Here is an 18,334-nt window from a genome sequence, read left to right as displayed (position 1 = left end):
TATTGGGACATATCCATTCATGCAAATTAAATGAACACTTAACACTACCTCAAGCTGTAGCGGCAGTGACACCAAAAATGGAGGTTTGGCACAAAAAAAAAAAGCAAGTTCCCCACCTGATAACTTACTAAAACAAATAAAAATAAAATAATTACAATTCTTTTCCTATTAGTGGCAAAAAAATTCATGCCACAAAAATGGTCATCTCTTCTGAAGTAGTCACAACAATTACTGACAAGTCCACAGATTACCAAAGCCACATATCCACCAGGTAAATTAGAAGGTAAAGCACAATACATAGTTTCCATTTCAACAGCTACATCAGGAAGCGACCTCAAGTAAGAAAAGCCTCACCTGTTTGTTTCATATGAAAGCATATACTGAGGTCAAGGATGATACCGAGAACTTCAGTCAGTTGTATCTTTGCCTTCTTATACTCATCCCTAAACTCCACTCCTGAGGCCTGCAGGATATTTTGTACATTTGCATTTAACTGTAACGAAACAAACAAAAAAATATATATACATTACGGTACAAGGCAAATACAGAAGGTGCCAAAGAACATTGACAGTGAAATAACCGTAATGTCCACGATAAATCTGCATGTTCACCGTCTAAACACAGTATAAATGTATAATGCAACAGCATAAAAAGACTACTTGGCCCCATTAAACTAAAACCACTCTACCCAGTGGATAAGTTGTCACTGCAAGGCAACCTAAATTTTATTTTCTCCTACTCCTGCTAAAGATAACATTACATCTGCCTCAAAGCATCTGAAACTCTCTCATTTAACCCTGGAGACCCTAGGCACCCTTGAACTTTCCATGCAATCCTACTAGTGGTGACAGCAGGGAAGGAAGTGGTTCCCCAAAGCAATCATATGGTGGGAATGGCATGTTATATCCTACAAGAACCCCCCCCCCCCACTTTGAGAATGAGCATGAAATACCATAAGATACCCGTAGCATGTGCACTCCTGTACCAAGACAGCCAGTAAAAGCTACTCTGCCATTGTTTAGGATGCTAATATGCTACTTCATGTCACTTCAGAACACACTAGAGAAAGGTCAACAATAAATTAAACAACCCCCAAACATGATGTGTGAAAAAGCACCTATCATGGCCAGCACCATCACCCAAGTGCACAGTGGTAGCACAGGTATAATCATCATTTGGAGTGCTGTCCATCCACACCTTCATGTCAATAATGTGAGCATTCAAGGTACAGAGATCCAGGGTGGAAATGAACTCATCCATCTTTTGTTAAATGCTTAACACAAGTCTACTTTTATAGTAATACTACTTCCTCTACTTTTTGGTTAACCAGTACTTACAAAACATGTCATTGCTAGCACTATCTCACTTTACTTTAACAAACGTTCTTAAAGACTATGTTCCTCACTGTCCAACAAGTAACCAACAAAACAAAATACACATTACAAACTAATCTGACAATTCATATTTATCCTGGGGTCTCTGCTGTTTGGGATACACTTCTCGGGGCTGCAGGCCAAATCTAGTGGGCTACGGCTGACCACGTTTGCAGATGACTGCAAGCTGGATGCTGTCATCAATTCCCCTAGTGATGTGGACATCCTCCAAGAGGATCTCACCCAAACAAATGACTGGTGCCAGAAACATGGCCTGCAACTGAATGCCAAAAAATGCATAATCATCCCCCCCTTTTAGGAAGAGTAACGTCCCCACAAATTATCACATTGATAATAAGGTACTAAGCATGCAGTCAGTCACGAGGGACTTGGGCACCCAGGTTGATTGCAATATGACTTTTGACCACCATACTGCCTCGGTTGTACAGAAAGCTTTCTACATGGTCCACCTCATTATAGTAAGGGCATCTCATCCAGGAAAAAGGTGGTCATAACATCCCTGTAGTCTTCCCTTATAAGACCCTTATTGAGTACAATGCCCCTTTCGACATGTACCTTACTAAGAACATGCAGCAGCTGGATAGACCATAGAGGTTCTTCATCCAGAGAATCCAGGGCCTCAAACATCTACCCTACACAGATATGCTAAAAGCCCTGTTCCTCTACTCAGTCTGCTACAGACTCCTCAGAGGTGACCTCTGGCATACAAAGCAATCTCAGATCCTGCCCTGATGACATTGCTGCATATCCGTAAGTCAAGCTCCACTCGAGTAACCCACACATGAGACCTCAGTCTGGTTTGTGACATCAACAGGACTCATTGGTGGGAGAGATTTTTGTCCCAGAGACTCCCCCTTTTGTGGAATAGACTCCATCTCCACATGAAGCAGATTACCTGATTAAACCCTTTTAAGCGCGACCTGGATAACTGGATGGGGAACAGAAAATACACTCCTGGGATTCCACCTGTGTCCCTGCTGGACAGAGGCATAGGGGTGCTGACTTGTTGAAACATGGGCTAAATTCTTGGCGAGGCTTGTAAGGGCATCAGGGCTAACAGCCTAGTAACTGCCTATGATCAGTTCTCAGAAATCGTTTCATTTCACCTTACCACAGAATTCATGTACAGCCTCTCAGGATTGTTATTTATTTGCAATTTATTAAATCGGGAAAGTCCATTGGGCCGAAAATGAGCCCATTTTCAACGGAGGTCCGGGGAGAAAAGCTCCATATACAAACATTACAAAGCTGATATCAACAAAGTTAACAAGTACAATACAATTTTCAAAAACTACTAAAACACAGTAACACATAAGACAGAGTAACAGCATTTGAGCAAGATGTTGTGTTTTAATTTCATCCAGCGCTTTGTTACAAGTATTTTGGAGTACATAAGTATAAATACAATCCCAAATTTCCAGTCCCCCTCACCTCCACGGCCTCTCCTCTAACTGTGGCAACATCTTTACCACTCCATTGGATGTACATAAACATCTATGTAGATATTTCCGAGCAAATATTCTGAATTATCTTGATTTTGTTACATATTTGTTACATATTTAGATACCCAGAAGAAACCTCTCACCCCAGTTCTGTCTCAATTCTTTTGTGTTGCGATCATTTAAATCCAGTAAACTTTTATATGCCTCTGAAGATGATTGCCCCTGAATTAAGCCCTTTTTGTTGGCTTCCCTACTGAAACATCAGCACTTGAAATGCCAAATGCAAACCCCCCCCCCCCTCCAAAAAAGACCGAAAACCCAGGAATAGAGCAAATCTTGAGGATAGCTCTTCTCTTTTAAACTTTTTTTTTTTTGCAAGGGAGAGAAGCCCTCCTGCATCCCTTCCCCCTGGGAGGGCAAGTCCACCATATGCCCCAAACTTAAATATACCAACTCCAAGATCACCATACCACAGAGAAGAGGGAACAGTCCAAGAAATGGCCATCTCAGATTTAGCATACGTATAGTCCGTTTTTCAGGACTCTGTCCAGCATGTCCTGACATTCCAAATGGTTACTCTTCTTGGCAGAATAACAAATAATCTAAGAGCTCTAAGATGTGCACCTCCATGACCAAGGTAAGAACCCACCGGTCATTCAAGATGGCCCCTCCAAGTCAAGGAACTCAAGAAAACTGATTTTCCCCATGGGCAGTCCTAAATCACCGTCAGGACTATAACAGCACGACTTACAGAGTTGTCCTCTTCTGTGATCTGGTTGGCACCACTGAGCTGCCGAATGTGAGCCAATTAAAGAATCTTCTTTGTCATTAAGGAGGCTTCTCCTTTTGAGGGGGGGTTAAGATCAGAAGAATAAAAATATATGAAGAGGTGTAAAGGTTGTCTACCATATGAAAGGACCAGTTTCCACCCATCAGGTCATGTAAGAATTAACTGAACTGATCCTCACCCCCCAGAAAGAGATACCCAAGATGGGCTGTCTGACTTTTTCCATAATCAAAGAAATCCTAGCATCAGCCATACCATCCTGCAAAGTTACATGACTGCTGATGTCACAGCTTATGCGGCAGACTCAAAGTCAATACTGCAGTGAGTCATGTGTTAGCCCCCTGTGGAAGCCAAAAACAGTGCTTTGGCCATCTCCCCCTTAAACATCAACTCGGGAAATACGGAAAGCTTTTCAAATGTATTATCTGCTAGGAAGGAATGGCACTCGAGAAAAACAGTTGGTGGAGCCAAGATATCAAAGTCCCAACAAAGCAGAGCTGAATGCTCTCTTTCCTTTGGAATTCTCAAGTATCAGGGTGGCAAAATACTGCAGCCTCTACTGTGCTTGAATAAAAAGATCACAAAGAGGTTTGGCTCTAGTATGCTAAATCAGAAAATTATTTTTATCAGCCTATGGCTACAGACAGCATCAACTTTCCTAACACCCAAAGTAATAGAATCCAGGTGCTTCCAGAGTTAATGATGACATCCTTCATAAAATACTTTATGGAATAGAAATGCTCAGGGATCCTCTTCCAGCTTCTCCAGATATCCTTTTAGGCATCTATGGCATGAAGAAATGGGGCCACAAGCTTGTAAAGTTAATGATCCTCAAACTTCCACAAAAGAAGGGATCATCTACCTCACATGTAGTGGCCTCCAGAGGGAGGCCCTCATCAACCTACTATTCAATACAAGCTGGCAACAACTGTGTAAAGAGCAAAGGGACTGATGCTATGGGACATAACTGCCAAACGTGGCACAAGGACCAGAAAGGACTCCACTATACCCAGTGTTGGCATAAGTCCATGCTCTCTTAAGACCGTATTTCAGCACCAACAAGGACAAGTCCCACCACATCTCAAACAGCTGCCTGATGTCTAGGGCCTAACTGTGGCACTACCTGATGGCAGGATCCGCTGGCAGCATGAACACTTCTTCATTGGCTGTTCAGGACTCCCAAAAAGAATCTTTTAGAGTGTCTACAAACAAATTATCAAATTATTTCCACTTCTGAATAATAAGATGTTCTTTACTGTCCTTTCTACCAGTTGCAAATATGAAAGACTAACCTTGCTATCTTTCTACAAAATCATATGACCAAACATTCTCCCTCATCACCATTTCCTGCTACTAAAGGACGGCTTCTTTTATCCAAATGTACAATATGTACTTTAAGTATCAAGTACAGTACCTATAAAATTCTCACATTTGCTTTGAGTAGCAAAATCAAACCAACACATTCTTTTATACAGATCATTTTTAATCAATCTGTCCTGCATCACTTTTATTCTGCTGAAGTTTCACAGACATCTACCAATCTAATCACTGAACTAACCTAAAAATATTTAACTTCACCTAGTAGAATAATGCTCTAATACAATATGTAATCCTAAACTTATGTTTTAAATACTGCCAAACTGCAGCAGATAAATATTGTGGCACACATTCCATTAGAAAACTGTTGCATGTTCATGGCAAATATGCCAAGGCAGTATTACTACCGCTGCATTTAAGCTTTAAAAAAAATAAAAAAATATTTGTGCAACCTGACATTCTAAAAATGTAGACTTTGCACTGCCTTGTGTCCTTGATTTTTTTTTAGATTGGATGCCCTCTGCATTACAAACGGGCTTGAATATGTCATAGATTTTCTCCAGGTGCTCCAGTGTTCCATCTCACATCCCAAAGATATGATGTACGTAAACTGGAAATCCCTCAAACTGCAAATTTAGTATGAATACCATGTGGAAAATAGCACACATGTCCTATTATGGACCAATATCTTGCTCAGAATTAGTTTCTCTGCTTTTTGCCCTGTGGACTCTGTGACCTTGAAACAGATTAAGGGGACAACTACAGGAAAAAATTAATGAACAAACAAATGAACAAACCCTGTCCTACAGTAGGGTCAGTAAAAATGTGAAGAAATAATAGCCAAAGTGAATCAGTGATTAGGCTCATTAGTGGTGAACTTTGGTTACCTACTCCAAGAAGGAGCCAAACAAACTTCCATGATGCCAGCATATTGATAAAAAACTTAATTAGTGTTCTCCCAGACTAAATATTGAAGCTTTTTTTTGGGGGGGGGGGGGGCAGTAAAAAATTGCAGTATGGGTAAAATTTACTTACTGGCTCAATTACATTGCCTAAAATAACAGCAAAGAAGAAATTTCTACAAAGTAAGTGAAAAGCAACCAGAAAAAGAGAAAGGGAAAATCTCTGGACAGAAAAAAATCTCGCAGCTGCTCAGCAAAAAGCAGTTCAAGTTTCAGCTTTGTTATAGGAAACTGTCTTCAATTTTTTTTTTTTTTTTGTCTTTTCGGCCTTTCCCGGTTAGGGGTCGCCACAGCGGAACGCCGGTCCGCTAATGATTGGCAGTAGATTTTTATGGTGCCGAGTTGCCAGCCCGATGCCCAACCTTCAGCGAAGGTACACCCATTCACGCATGTCTTTCGAACGCCACGACCGCAGGGAGGACATGCATACTCCACACAGAAGGCACTCCAGCCAAGAATCGAACAGGAGAACCTCTTGCTGTGAGGCAACAACGCTACCGCTGCACCACAGCGGCTGGGGTCTTCAATAATTTATAGAAAAAAATCAAAACACTCCGAGGTCTTTAAAAAGTGCTACACTGAAGGAATATATAAAGTCAAGTAAGGTGGCCACAGTGGTGCAGAGGTTAGCGTTGTCGCCTCACAGCAAGAGGTTCTCCAGTTCAATTCTTGGCTGGAGTGCCTTCTGTGTGGAGTCTCCATGTCCTCCCTGCGATCGAATTGAGCTTTAAAAACATGCAGTAGATGCGTGTGCGAGTGTGTGCGCAGTCTGTGAAGGTTAGATGCTGGGCTGGCAACTCGACACCATAAAAAATTCACTTCCAATCAATCTGTGGACTGGCGATCCACTGTGGTGACCCCTAACAGGAGAAGCCGAAATATGGTAATAAAAGCCTGGAAAAGAAGTAGCAGCTTTAACCAGCTAGTCAGATAAGCTGAAAAAATGCAATCAGCATAGACTGAAATGAAAAAGTCTGTTTGAACATAAGGCATCTGAAGTAAAGCTGTATCAAAAACAACTGAGTTAGAAAACAGAGCATATAGAGAAAACCTGAGATTTTCTGCTGTATCACAGAAACTGAAAGGAACAGGTTCCATTAAAGTATTAAAGAGCAAATGCAATGAAGAAAGATTGGATAAGCAATTTACAAGGGGACAATGGGAGGACATATGTATGGCTCCCGAATATGCAACAAAGTCAAGATGATTTAGGTTTAGGAATTTTGCTTAGAAGTGTTGTACTGGTATTTTTATTCCCCAGGCAGATGTCAAAGAAAATTTTCCTCTATTAGATGGCAAATGTTGGAGGTGTGACAGGAAAAAGAGGCAACTAGGAACATACGTTATGAGACTACAATGGAGCTGGCAGATTTTAAAAATTCCATAGAGTACTCTGTTAGAAATATTGGGTGAGAAAACAGGTATAACTGAGGAAAGTAGTGTTTTGAGCTGGACACAGGATCTGAACAAGGTATTGTTATGTCTAAACAAGTTTAATTCTGATGTGTGGCAAAAAAAGCAATTACTAGAAAATGGAAATTAAAGTCTAAACCAACTGTATTTGCAGTAGTGAACATTATTGTTGTTGTTGTTTGTCTTTCGGCTTTTTCCCGGTAAGGGGTCGCCACAGCGGAACTCCGGTCCGCTAATGATTGGCAGTAGATTTTTACGAAACGCCGAGGTGCCAGCTCGACGCCCAACCTTCAACAAAGGCACGCCCATTTACGCACGCATGTTTTTCTAACGCTACCCAACCACGGGGAGGACATGCAGACTCCACACAGAAGGCACTCCCAAGCCACACCGAGAATCGAACGGGAGAACCTCTTGCTGTGATAACAACGCTACCGCTGTACCACCACGGCACACGAAGTATTGAACATTGTAATAGAGATAAAACTGGAAGTGGGATCCTTAGAAAAGGATAGGAGTAAATGACAGAAATAAATGGAAACTGCAGGAACAATACATGCAGAATAATGCTCAGGAGGAGAAATAGTGATATTTCAGGGAAGGCAGGAATTGGGCAATTTGTACAATTTATGACTGATAGTTATACAAAAGGAAGTATATGAAGTATAATATGCAACTGGAAACTTGTCAATATGGTTCGCTTTCTTTTCAAGCATAAACTCTTCCAACCTTTCACAGACTACATCCTTTTTGAAATTTACCCACCAGATAACATCTGATTGTATGACTTATTTGGATGTTTCCATATATAAAATATGTGGGGGTTTAAGTCTACCGTTTATAGGAAAGAGACCTTTTCCAATTCTTACATCAGTTTTTCCAGTGCTCATCCATTTTTTCAAAAGAGGGGCATTGTTAAAGGACAATATGTTAGGGTAAGCCGCATGACGTCATTGGATGAAGATTTTTTTACAATAAATGTAATGTCTTGGAAAATATTTTTTTGGATATGGGTTAGCCTAGGGATTTGATTTTGGAAGTTAAGAATGAAGTTATTGCAGGAAGAGCTGAAAAATATTTCCCAATGTTGGGTAAAGGGGCCTTTACATTGTGTAACAGGCAAGAGCAAGAACTAGAACAATAAGGCTATAATAGGGCTTTTGTAACTGATTTTAGTGTGGAAGCTCACTGTATTAAAAATGTTTTGGAGAGGGAATGGACTAAATTTTCTGAACTCACAGATTTGGAAAACTTAAAAGGTAAACCATTGAAGGTAGTTTTCCGAAAGGGTCAGAATATAAACATTTTTTGGAACAGGCTAACAATATAAATGTCTATTCCCAAAGAAAAAAGCTTGTACTTACAAATGTGAGGCTTGTCGTCAGTGTATGCATATTTTTCAAGGTGAGGGCATATGTATTACAGCTAGACAAAAGCAGGTGGCAGGAAAAGTTTATTCTAATTTTAACTCCTCTGGTTTAATATATTTGGTAACTTTTGAGGCCTGTGATGGATTCTATGTTGGTAAAACTGACAGACAGTTAAAACGTAGAATCTATGAATATATGAATTATGTGAAAAATAAAAATCACAAAAATGCATTGTTTAAACACACATTAGAATGTGGAGGAGCCGGATTTAGTTTTTTTGTTATCGAGTCAGTTCCCAGGGAAGTGAGAGGGGGAGCATGGGAAACTAAACTGGAGTACAAGGAAACCGATTGGAAGTTTGCTTTGAAAGCTAATAGGTACCCTGGTCTTAATGATAACATTTCTCTGGTTCCATTACTAAAATTAAGGTCTGCTAAGCTTTACTTAGTATATTATTTATGTATACTTTCCACCTTTTGCATATGTTGCAGTACTGCACATTTTTTATTATATTCAATATTATAGATCACGTGTATTTATTTTTTAAACAGTAACTTATTTTGTGGATGTTTTTACAATATTTTTTAATAATATTTGTATGAAAGTATACCTTTAAAAGGTAACTGACTGTTAATTAAAAAGTACGAGAGTACACAAGGGGTGGTACATTTCTATTTGGAATTTATCTGATGAAGTCTGGGAAATACTCAGACGAAAACGCACTTTTTACTTTGTGAAGCGTTAATCTTTGCTGGTTTAATGAAATTAAACACCATTTTATCTACACTTGTCATTCCTGCTTTTCCAGTTGTGTTGGTTTCTTAGTTTTGTATTGCTGGAAAGCCTCCATACATCATGTGAGTAATATTAGAAATCTGTGACTGCACGGTGTTTGTGGAAAATGATTATTCACTGCACACCAGACAAGAGAGAGGCACGTTTACCTCAGCAATTAGGGAATGTCGAGAGGTAGGGGAGAGATACAACTTGCTATATGCAAAAGAATCAGGAAGACCAGCAACAATCTGAAATGCATGAATAAATGGGAGACTATAAAGCATCAATTCTATCATACTGAGGAATAGACATGCGAAAATGGTTCTGCAAGAAAAAAGGCAGAGAAAGTCTTGAATTTTGTCGGCTGTGTCAAACTGGCAAAGTGCAAAGCATATACCCCACTTTACATAATTTATGTTCAGAAAGAAACTGAAAGGACTGAAGTAGTAACAGAAGGCAAAACAATTTGAATCAAACTTAATATTTGTGTAAACATTTCATAATGTACACAGCTGGTTATAAAGCAGATTTGTATAATGGGCAGTCAGGGATATGTTAAAATGTAAGGTGGGGTAAGCCTCATCAGTGACTGCTGTATGCGTCATAGATATGAAAGTACTTGTTCTTAGTTGCAAGCTATCCACGTTTTACTTACACTATAACAGTAAGAAAGGCCAGACAAAAGCAAGTAAAAGTTAATACAATGTTGTGATCGTTGGTTGTTGAGATGGGGATGTAATCAAATACTGATTACTTAACATGCATGATTAAGATAATTCCCTTGTATTTACAGAGGCGAATATCTAAATTAATGTCCTCGGTTTAAGCTAGAGGGATTTTAAAAAAATAAAAAGGCTTGAGAAAAATAAAATGATAAAAGTTATGTAAACTGGTGTTTTGTACTTGCAAAATCATTAGTTACCCCCCCCCCCCATTAGCAAAGGCTTTCACTTGGAGCCAAGTAATCTACAGATGCAATCAATTAATCATGAAAGGGCTAAAGAGTGTGTTGTGTGTGTAATTTAAAAAGATTATTCTATGCATCTGCAAAGTCACTAGATGCCCCCCCCCCATTACCAACCTGGGAACCAGAAGTCTGTAGGTGAAAGCAATTAATTATAAGATGTCTGAACACTGTATCCCAAGTTGGTTGTAGAAAGTACAGTGCAATGATCACTTAAAAACAGTTCAGTGAAAAATAAATGAAGTTTGAAACTGTTAGCAGTGAATACCTTATGCAAGTAGTCATCTCCCCAGCAGTATTTTGATATATTTGAAAGAATGCATAGCTTAGTTTATTTATTTAAAAATAGACAGTGCACTTTTTCTTAAAGTTAGAAATGAATGCTTACTGAACACATGAAAGGTATTTTTCACATCTGAGAAGGAAGTAGAGAGGAGAAAATAATAGATAAATTAGATTAAAAGGGAATATGTGCTTTAACATGCACTTTAGCATTGGTAATGTCAATTTTAGACTAGGTAATGAATATGGCTGCAGCTGTCTATTTGGGGCAGTTGCTCCTATCTGGAGGGGTAGACCATGTGTTGAAAATGTACATGTTTGTTCTAAGTTAACAGGGGACAAGGGTTCCAAAAATATAGTTTTCTGGAGTGCTTTCATTAAAGTAAAAAGTCTTAAAAATGTGTCATAGGTTCAAGTGGAGATAAGAAGCAACGAAATAAGAGATCAGACCACCAAACATTAAGGTGTGCATATAAGCTAAAAGTTTAAAACACATTCTGAACAACTGTCATGTATAACAGGAGGGAGTAAAAGCTATGTCCACATTATCATGGAATGTAAATGGCCTCACAAGTTTAGACAAAAGACAAAGATATAAAATTATATTAAGAAGTGTAAGGCACAAAAAGCAAATGTTGCAGAAGATATGTTTGTATAGAAATAAATACTTGAATTCAATAAACTATTTCAGGGTGGACATTAAGCAACACATCAGAGACAAAGGAAAAGGGGAGTAATAATGCTGATTGCTAGAAGGGCTCCAATAATGAAAGAGGGGGGGACAATAATAAAGCATTTATGCTAATAAGCAGAGGAAGATTATACCAGCATGAATGTATATTCCACCTACATCTGCTATTATGGAGCTTAAGATAATTTGGGTAAAAATAACTTTTCACTACAGAATATTTACAGATGAGGACTGGAACCTAATATGCAACAGACATGATGTATCAGGGGAACCTACAAGGGAAAACATAACGCAAGAGGATAGATGTCTAAAGAAATATATGAGAATGTCTAGTAGAAGAAGGAACCCAGACAATTTACATATTTCCCAAGGTACAATAACTGGGAGAGTGTGGAGAGATTACCAGATAGATTTGAAGGGATATTTCAGACCTACACATTTAAAGCTCAAGGTGAAAATAAATTACATTGAAATGGGGGAGAGGGTGGCATGAAATAAGGACAAAGTTGAATTCTGGATGCAGGCCAACCATACAGATTATAATATACACAACTTTGTGAAAATATTTTGAGAACTAAGCCAACATAGGAATGGAGAAAAGAGATTTTACAAACAGGGATGACTACAAGAAGGGGCATAGAAAACAAGAGGCAGCTATAATTTACTGGAGAAAATAGCAAAAGAACCAATGTAATTATAGCAAATTACTTGGAATGGAATAGTCAAGTTTGGACTGTGATTCGGAGACTGCCTTTCCTACTGGGACTGAAAGAGTACAGACAAAGAGAAAGGGATAGGGGAATGCTAAGTAGAAAAAAAAAGTCCTGGTCTAGTTTACAGTTGACAAAACACAAGCGACAGTTGAATAAAAAGCACCTTTATAAAACACAAAGCTTTCGGGAAAAAACACCCTTTCTCAATGATTAACATAAGGTTCAATGAAACATCCATTTAAATATACACCCAAAAGACATCATGTGACCTGCAGCCAAGATCACATGACAAAAACTTTTCAAAAAAAAATTTTTTTTAACTTATTTTATATACATTATTACTTTACATATAGACAATATAAAAAACTCATGCAATAAAAAAACTGTATGCATAAAAATATATGAAAAGTATGTATGTATAAACACATCATTATTTTAACTTAGTATGTTGTATATTGACCAATATAGGTTTCAAGGAGACAGCTGTATTTAAACCTGGGTATACATCAGCTGACAAACGTATAATCCATTCGTATTCCCTTATATCCAACAGATTACTTAAATCTCCACCTCTAGGTGGTTTACTTACTACATCTATGGCCCTAAATTTAAACTTATGGTCTGCTCCATGATCTCTAATATGCTTATAAAGGGCATTATTTTCACTTCCTCTCCTAATTTCTGATTTATGTTCTATAATACGCTCTTTGAGCTTCCTTGTTGTTTTCCCAACATAGAAGGAGGGGCATGCAACACACGTTGCTAGACAGACCACATTACTGTAAACACATGTTGCCATACCATGAAAAACAAATGACCTTTTAGTTGTCAGGTGTTCAAAAATGTTATTAGAACCCAAGTCAATATTAGAGAAGGAAGCTATATCATTGCAACAACTGCAATTATAGCAACAAACCATATCTCTATTGGTCCCCTTAAGCTGATTATCAGTATTACTGACAAAATCTTTATAACACAATAGACTTTTTAAGGATTTTTTGTTTCTATATGTAAAAAACGGCCTACTGCCTACTAATGCCCCAATATCATCCTGTGCCAAGAGCACGCTCCAATATTTATTTATTACTCTCCTAACAATATGGGACTTTGTACAGTATGAAGTAAGAAACCTTAGCTTCCTGTCTTCAGGTGTACAAATCTGTGAATTGGCTTCAGTATCCATATTAAAAATGGGTTTATACATAGTATGCCTATTATTTTCTACATCCTTTCTTACACTAATCAGTAGTTCTTGGGAATATCCACTATCACTAAAGTCATTGCATACTTCATTCACTAGTTTACAGTTGAGCCTAGAATGAAGTTGTAAGTAAAAAAACGGATAATTAGTAGGTAATATGAAACAATGCATGATAACCAACGTAATAAATCAGAAGTCGTCAAAAAGTCTGGGAAATGGGAATCGAAAGGCAATATACAAAGAAGCAATGGAAGGTTATTGGTAAGGCTGCCAGGTGCACAACTAAAGATGATTTATAATTTTTGCATCAAGTGTTTGCGTAAGTATTTTTTATAACGCACGTAAACTTTAGAGATTTTTCCCACAGGCAGACAGCAATTGTTTGAGCTAGAACAGGAAAAAAGGGTACTTGGGAACATGAATTTTTGGGAATGCAATGAGTTGTCAGACTTTGGTTGCAGTAAACTCTCAGTTAACCGGCACCCATGGGGACTGGTAGATGCTGGATAACTGCAGTTTCTAGCTGCTTGAGAGTCACTATTAAAAAAGGCCTGACTAATACTGTACCCTAAACTATTTCTTTGGTTTGGCTTGTTCTTAGGTTGGGGAGACGGAATTTATTCCTAGTTTCCTTTTTAAAACTCAAACTCAAAAAACAAAGTATTTTTCTGCCTGGGGGGGGGGGGGGGGACAGTGCAACACATGAAAATTGTCCCATATTTCTTTGACATTTTTTGCTGGTTGTTTGAGACTGCTGGTTCTTTGAGTTCCGGTTAACTAAAATTATACTGTACTTACGAAGGCTTTATCAGAAATGTTGGGAAAGCCAATTACTGCAACTAAAAAAATATATTTTTTAACTGGGATACAGAAAATGAATTGCATACCATACTAAGTAACGCTGACGGCTGCTAAAAAGGTAATTTTGAAATCAAAAAGTATACCAACTGTAACAGTTACTGAATGTTATAAACAATATAACAACTGGACATAGGAATCTTAGAAAAGAGAAGGTGCAAACTACGTAGAAATAAATGAAATCTATGGGAACAATGCATAAAATAAAAACATGTTCAGGAGAAGGAGTGAAAAATTTCAGAGAAGGAAGGACTTGAGAAATCTTTGCAATGTTAAACTAAATAGTTATAAAAACAAATATTAATACATAAAAAGTGAATCTTTGTCATGTTTTTTCCTCTCTTTATGCATTATAAATTTTTGTTTATAACTGAATATGTACTCAACTTGCTATGTAGAACGTGATGTTGATAAAGGTGTTAAAAGAAAAAAACAACTCATCCAATTATTCTTCGGTTTAGCTGTCTAGGATTCACAATTTTGTGGATCTCATGCCTACTGCATACCTAACAACCTATGGAAAATTGAAGGACTGCAGGACATGATACAGTGTTGCTGTTGCAGTGTTATCACACTTACAAAAGCATTCTGATCAAAAGTGCTCATCATTTGGCAAGGAATTTCAGGTTAGGACAATAACTTCCAGAACAACAAACATCGTGTCAAACTGTATACTACGATGCACACTCTCTCTCAACAAAACTGAGGGGGAAGGACATCCATCCCTCCAGTCTACTACAGAGAGTCTTTTGGCATCTAAGGACCAGATTCAGATTCAATCATCACAGACAATTATCTGGGAAGGAGGGAAATTCACTACGGGAGAATTTAGGGCCAAGTTCATTATCAGACACATCAACACTGTCCAACAAGCTATGATAATAAGTAAGCTATAAAGTGGGCTTGTCTAAGTTACAGTGCGAGAGCTAACACCACAGAAAAAAACAGTTCAAGAACTCAAAACATCTACTGAGACAATGCAATTACTAATAAGGTTTCCATGTCTAATATTGTGGTGCAAAAATCATGCAGCATCTCTACCCCTACTTCTCCAAATATTAATGCAATGTCTGAACATGGAGCTCTGCTAAATGCATAATGTAGAGCTACAGCCCACAACTGAAAGCTAAAAGGGCCATGAGAAGTAATGCTCAGCATGTAAAAACTAACAGTGTATACAAAGCTGGACAGAGTACCAGGAAGCATTGAACATTTAAAAATTTGTAGTGAAAAGTAATACAAATTTGTATTTTCTACAGGAGTGGAGACAAATCTAACAAGAATCCACAGCTTTCTGTCAGATACATGAAAGGTTGAAAAATGCAAAGAACTAATTTACATTCTACCCTATAGCTTTCTGAAGCAGGTACGGGATTACCTAGTCATTTACATTAACAAAGCCTCTGTGGAAAGTCAAATGTATTTATGAATAAATCCTAGAGTTAAGCAATTTTAGCCGACACTGACTTGCAAGTATTTCCCTGCATTTAGGTAATTCAACATATTAAAAGGCACTACAGACATTTGAGACATTCTTGAATAAAATGCAAACAGAGAAAGTCTAGTATTCTTCATTAAATGTCAAAAATCTTGTACACAAAACTACGCCGACAGTAAAAGCTAAGTAGTACTGTTTAAAGGCTAAGGAGTTTTGGTCAGAAGCTACCCATACAAGTTCACTGGTACCCACTAGGCTACTTACCATTAGAATCTTAAGCAGCCTAGCCATGTATTCCCACTGAGTTTCTAGCTTAGTAGTTTAGAAGCAAGGCCCCTGCATTTTGTAGAAGTCTTGTATAACCCCAGCGAGATAATCCTTTAGTACTATGCAAAAACCCTTTGCAAGTTCAAATAACTTAACCCTGGAGCATATTAGTGCTTGTAATTCTGAGGTTCTCCTAGTACGTCGCAAGCACTAAAAACAGTCTCCTCAAAGATAAGTACTTGTTGGAGGCAAAGGCAGTAGGTTCAAAAGAGGCCAGGGTTAGCTTTTCTAAAGCACATAAACTCGAAAACGAATGCCCAGAGTCAAGACAAGAACCCAGTTGCAGCTCCACTCAGTTTATTGGCAAAATCTCAATACACCATTAACGCTTTTCTATTCCACATACAAAATCGCGTTTTCGTCCTGACAACATAGGACTTCATCAGATGAATGCTTCCTACCCAATTGATGCTTAAATACTTTAATTAAAACCTAAAAACCAATAAAAACACACTCATCAATTTAAATTTGACAAATCACGTAACTGATAAATTCATTAATATTCATATAGACTAATGAGTTTTGTTAATCCATATAACTCATTGATGTTTTATAAAAACTAGTTACAGCTCATTCTGATATGATATTTTACTTATGTTCATAAAACTATTGTTAAAAATTATTTACTAAACCATTATGAGGGGAATTATCCCCATTTATGAGGGGAAAATGAACTCTATTTTGAAAGATGAAAATAGATACGTAGTGGTATCCAGGAATGAAGTACAGGTAGCATATAAACAAATTGACCTGTTATTACAGGATCTTGTTGTTGAAAAGTTAATAGACAACAAGACCTTACAATTTTTAGAGGTAAAAAAGCCAAGGATAGCCACTACGTTTGGTATCCCCAAAATTCATAACAATTGGTTGAACCCCCCCCCCTTAGACCCATTGTTTCAGCCGAGGGTTCGAAAACAGAACCTTTGGCAAAATATATAGATTTGAAAACTAAACACATTTGGACTAACAACAGGGTCATCTTGAAAGATTCTTGGGATTTTTTAATGGGACTCAGTCCAAGTTTGTACAGTGAGGACCTTATTTTCATTACTATTGATATTATCGACCTCTTTTCCAGTATACCACATAAGGAGGTGATGGAGTTGGTCGAAGAGAGCATTTTTCTTGATCAAAAGATGACGCAAGAAGAGAAAATAGTTACTGCTGCATTCATGGACACAGTATTAAAATATATTTTTTTGATTTTTGATGGGGAATATTACCAGCAAAAAATGGGGGTGTCCATGGGTGTAGCATGCACACCTACATATGCCAATATAGTACTCTCGAAATGGGAAGAAAATTTTATTATAAATTCCAGGTTTAACAAACACTGGTCTTTATACCATAGGTTTTTAGATGATATAGTTATGTTTTGGACTGGTGGGCAAGATATATTTTTGGAATTTTTCGAATATATAAATTCAACTACTGGTTTTTTGAGATTCACATACACAATAGGCCTGGAAACTTTGAAATATCTGGATGTTGAAGTATACAAAAAGAATTATAAGTTTGAAAGTAGAGTTTATAGGAAAGAAACCTATTGTAACTCCTTTTTACATTTTAATAGTGCTCACCCCTTACACTGCAAGAAAAATATAGTTAAGGGGCAGTTTGTAAGGGGTTCGAGAATGACAAGCAGTGAACTAGATTTTGGGAACGAATGTAACATCTCAGAAAAAATGTTTATTGAAAGGGGTTATCCTAGGGAATTTGTAAGGAATATAAGAAGTGAGGTTGAAGAGGGTAGATCAGGTAGATTCAAGCCTATAATAGGAACAGGGCATTGCTCTGGTATGAATGAAGTGAGCAAGGAAGGTATTAATGGTGAAGAGGGGTTTCAAAAAAGTTTAGTGGTAGAATTTAACTCCACAAATCACAAGATGAATGAAATATTGTCCAGGGAATGGGGCAAATTCTCAGCACTTACCGACATGGATGAAGTCTTAAAAATCAGACCAAAGGTAATATACAAAAATGCTCAAACTATAAAAAATATGTTGGAGAGAACAAGAAAGGAGAATAACATTGTGAGCAATAGAAGGTTGGGGACTTTCAAGTGTGGTAGGTGCCAGCAATGCCCTCACATTATTAATAAAGGTGAAGTGTATGTGGAAAGTAGAAAAAGAACAATAAAAAGTAAAGATTTTTATAATTGTAATTCCAATAGAGTGGTTTACCTGGTAATTTGTCAAAAATGTCAGTCTTTTTATGTTGGAAAGACTGAGTGGGGCTTAAAAAAGCGAATATACGAGCATATGTATGACGTGGCAAAAGCAAAGGAAACTAATGCACTCTACAAACACACCAAGAATTGTAATGAATATAGCTTCCAATTTTTTGTTTTAGAACAAATCAAATTAGATGTTAGAGGGGGCCCATGGGAGGATGT

The 18,334-nt window shown here is 37.7% G+C and overlaps 1 protein-coding gene across 3 annotated transcripts in view; it reads right to left on the bottom strand.

Moving 5' to 3' along the window:
* Window positions 1-18,334, bottom strand: part of LOC122789915 — a 931,531-nt gene that overhangs the window by 821,033 nt on the left and 92,164 nt on the right. For all 3 annotated transcript variants that reach the window (XM_044057371.1, XM_044057370.1, XM_044057372.1), the window contains exon 3: window positions 355-493. In XM_044057371.1, coding sequence (XP_043913306.1) covers window positions 355-493 — 139 coding nt within the window. The remainder of the gene's footprint in view (window positions 1-354; window positions 494-18,334) is intronic.

The sequence above is a fragment of the Protopterus annectens genome, chromosome 15.part0, assembly GCF_019279795.1.
Source record: "Protopterus annectens isolate FY-2018-M chromosome 15.part0, PAN1.0, whole genome shotgun sequence".
Lineage (NCBI taxonomy): Eukaryota > Metazoa > Chordata > Ceratodontiformes > Protopteridae > Protopterus > Protopterus annectens.
Note: the sequence above shows the minus strand (reverse complement) of the source record. Positions and strands in the feature narration are given on the sequence as shown.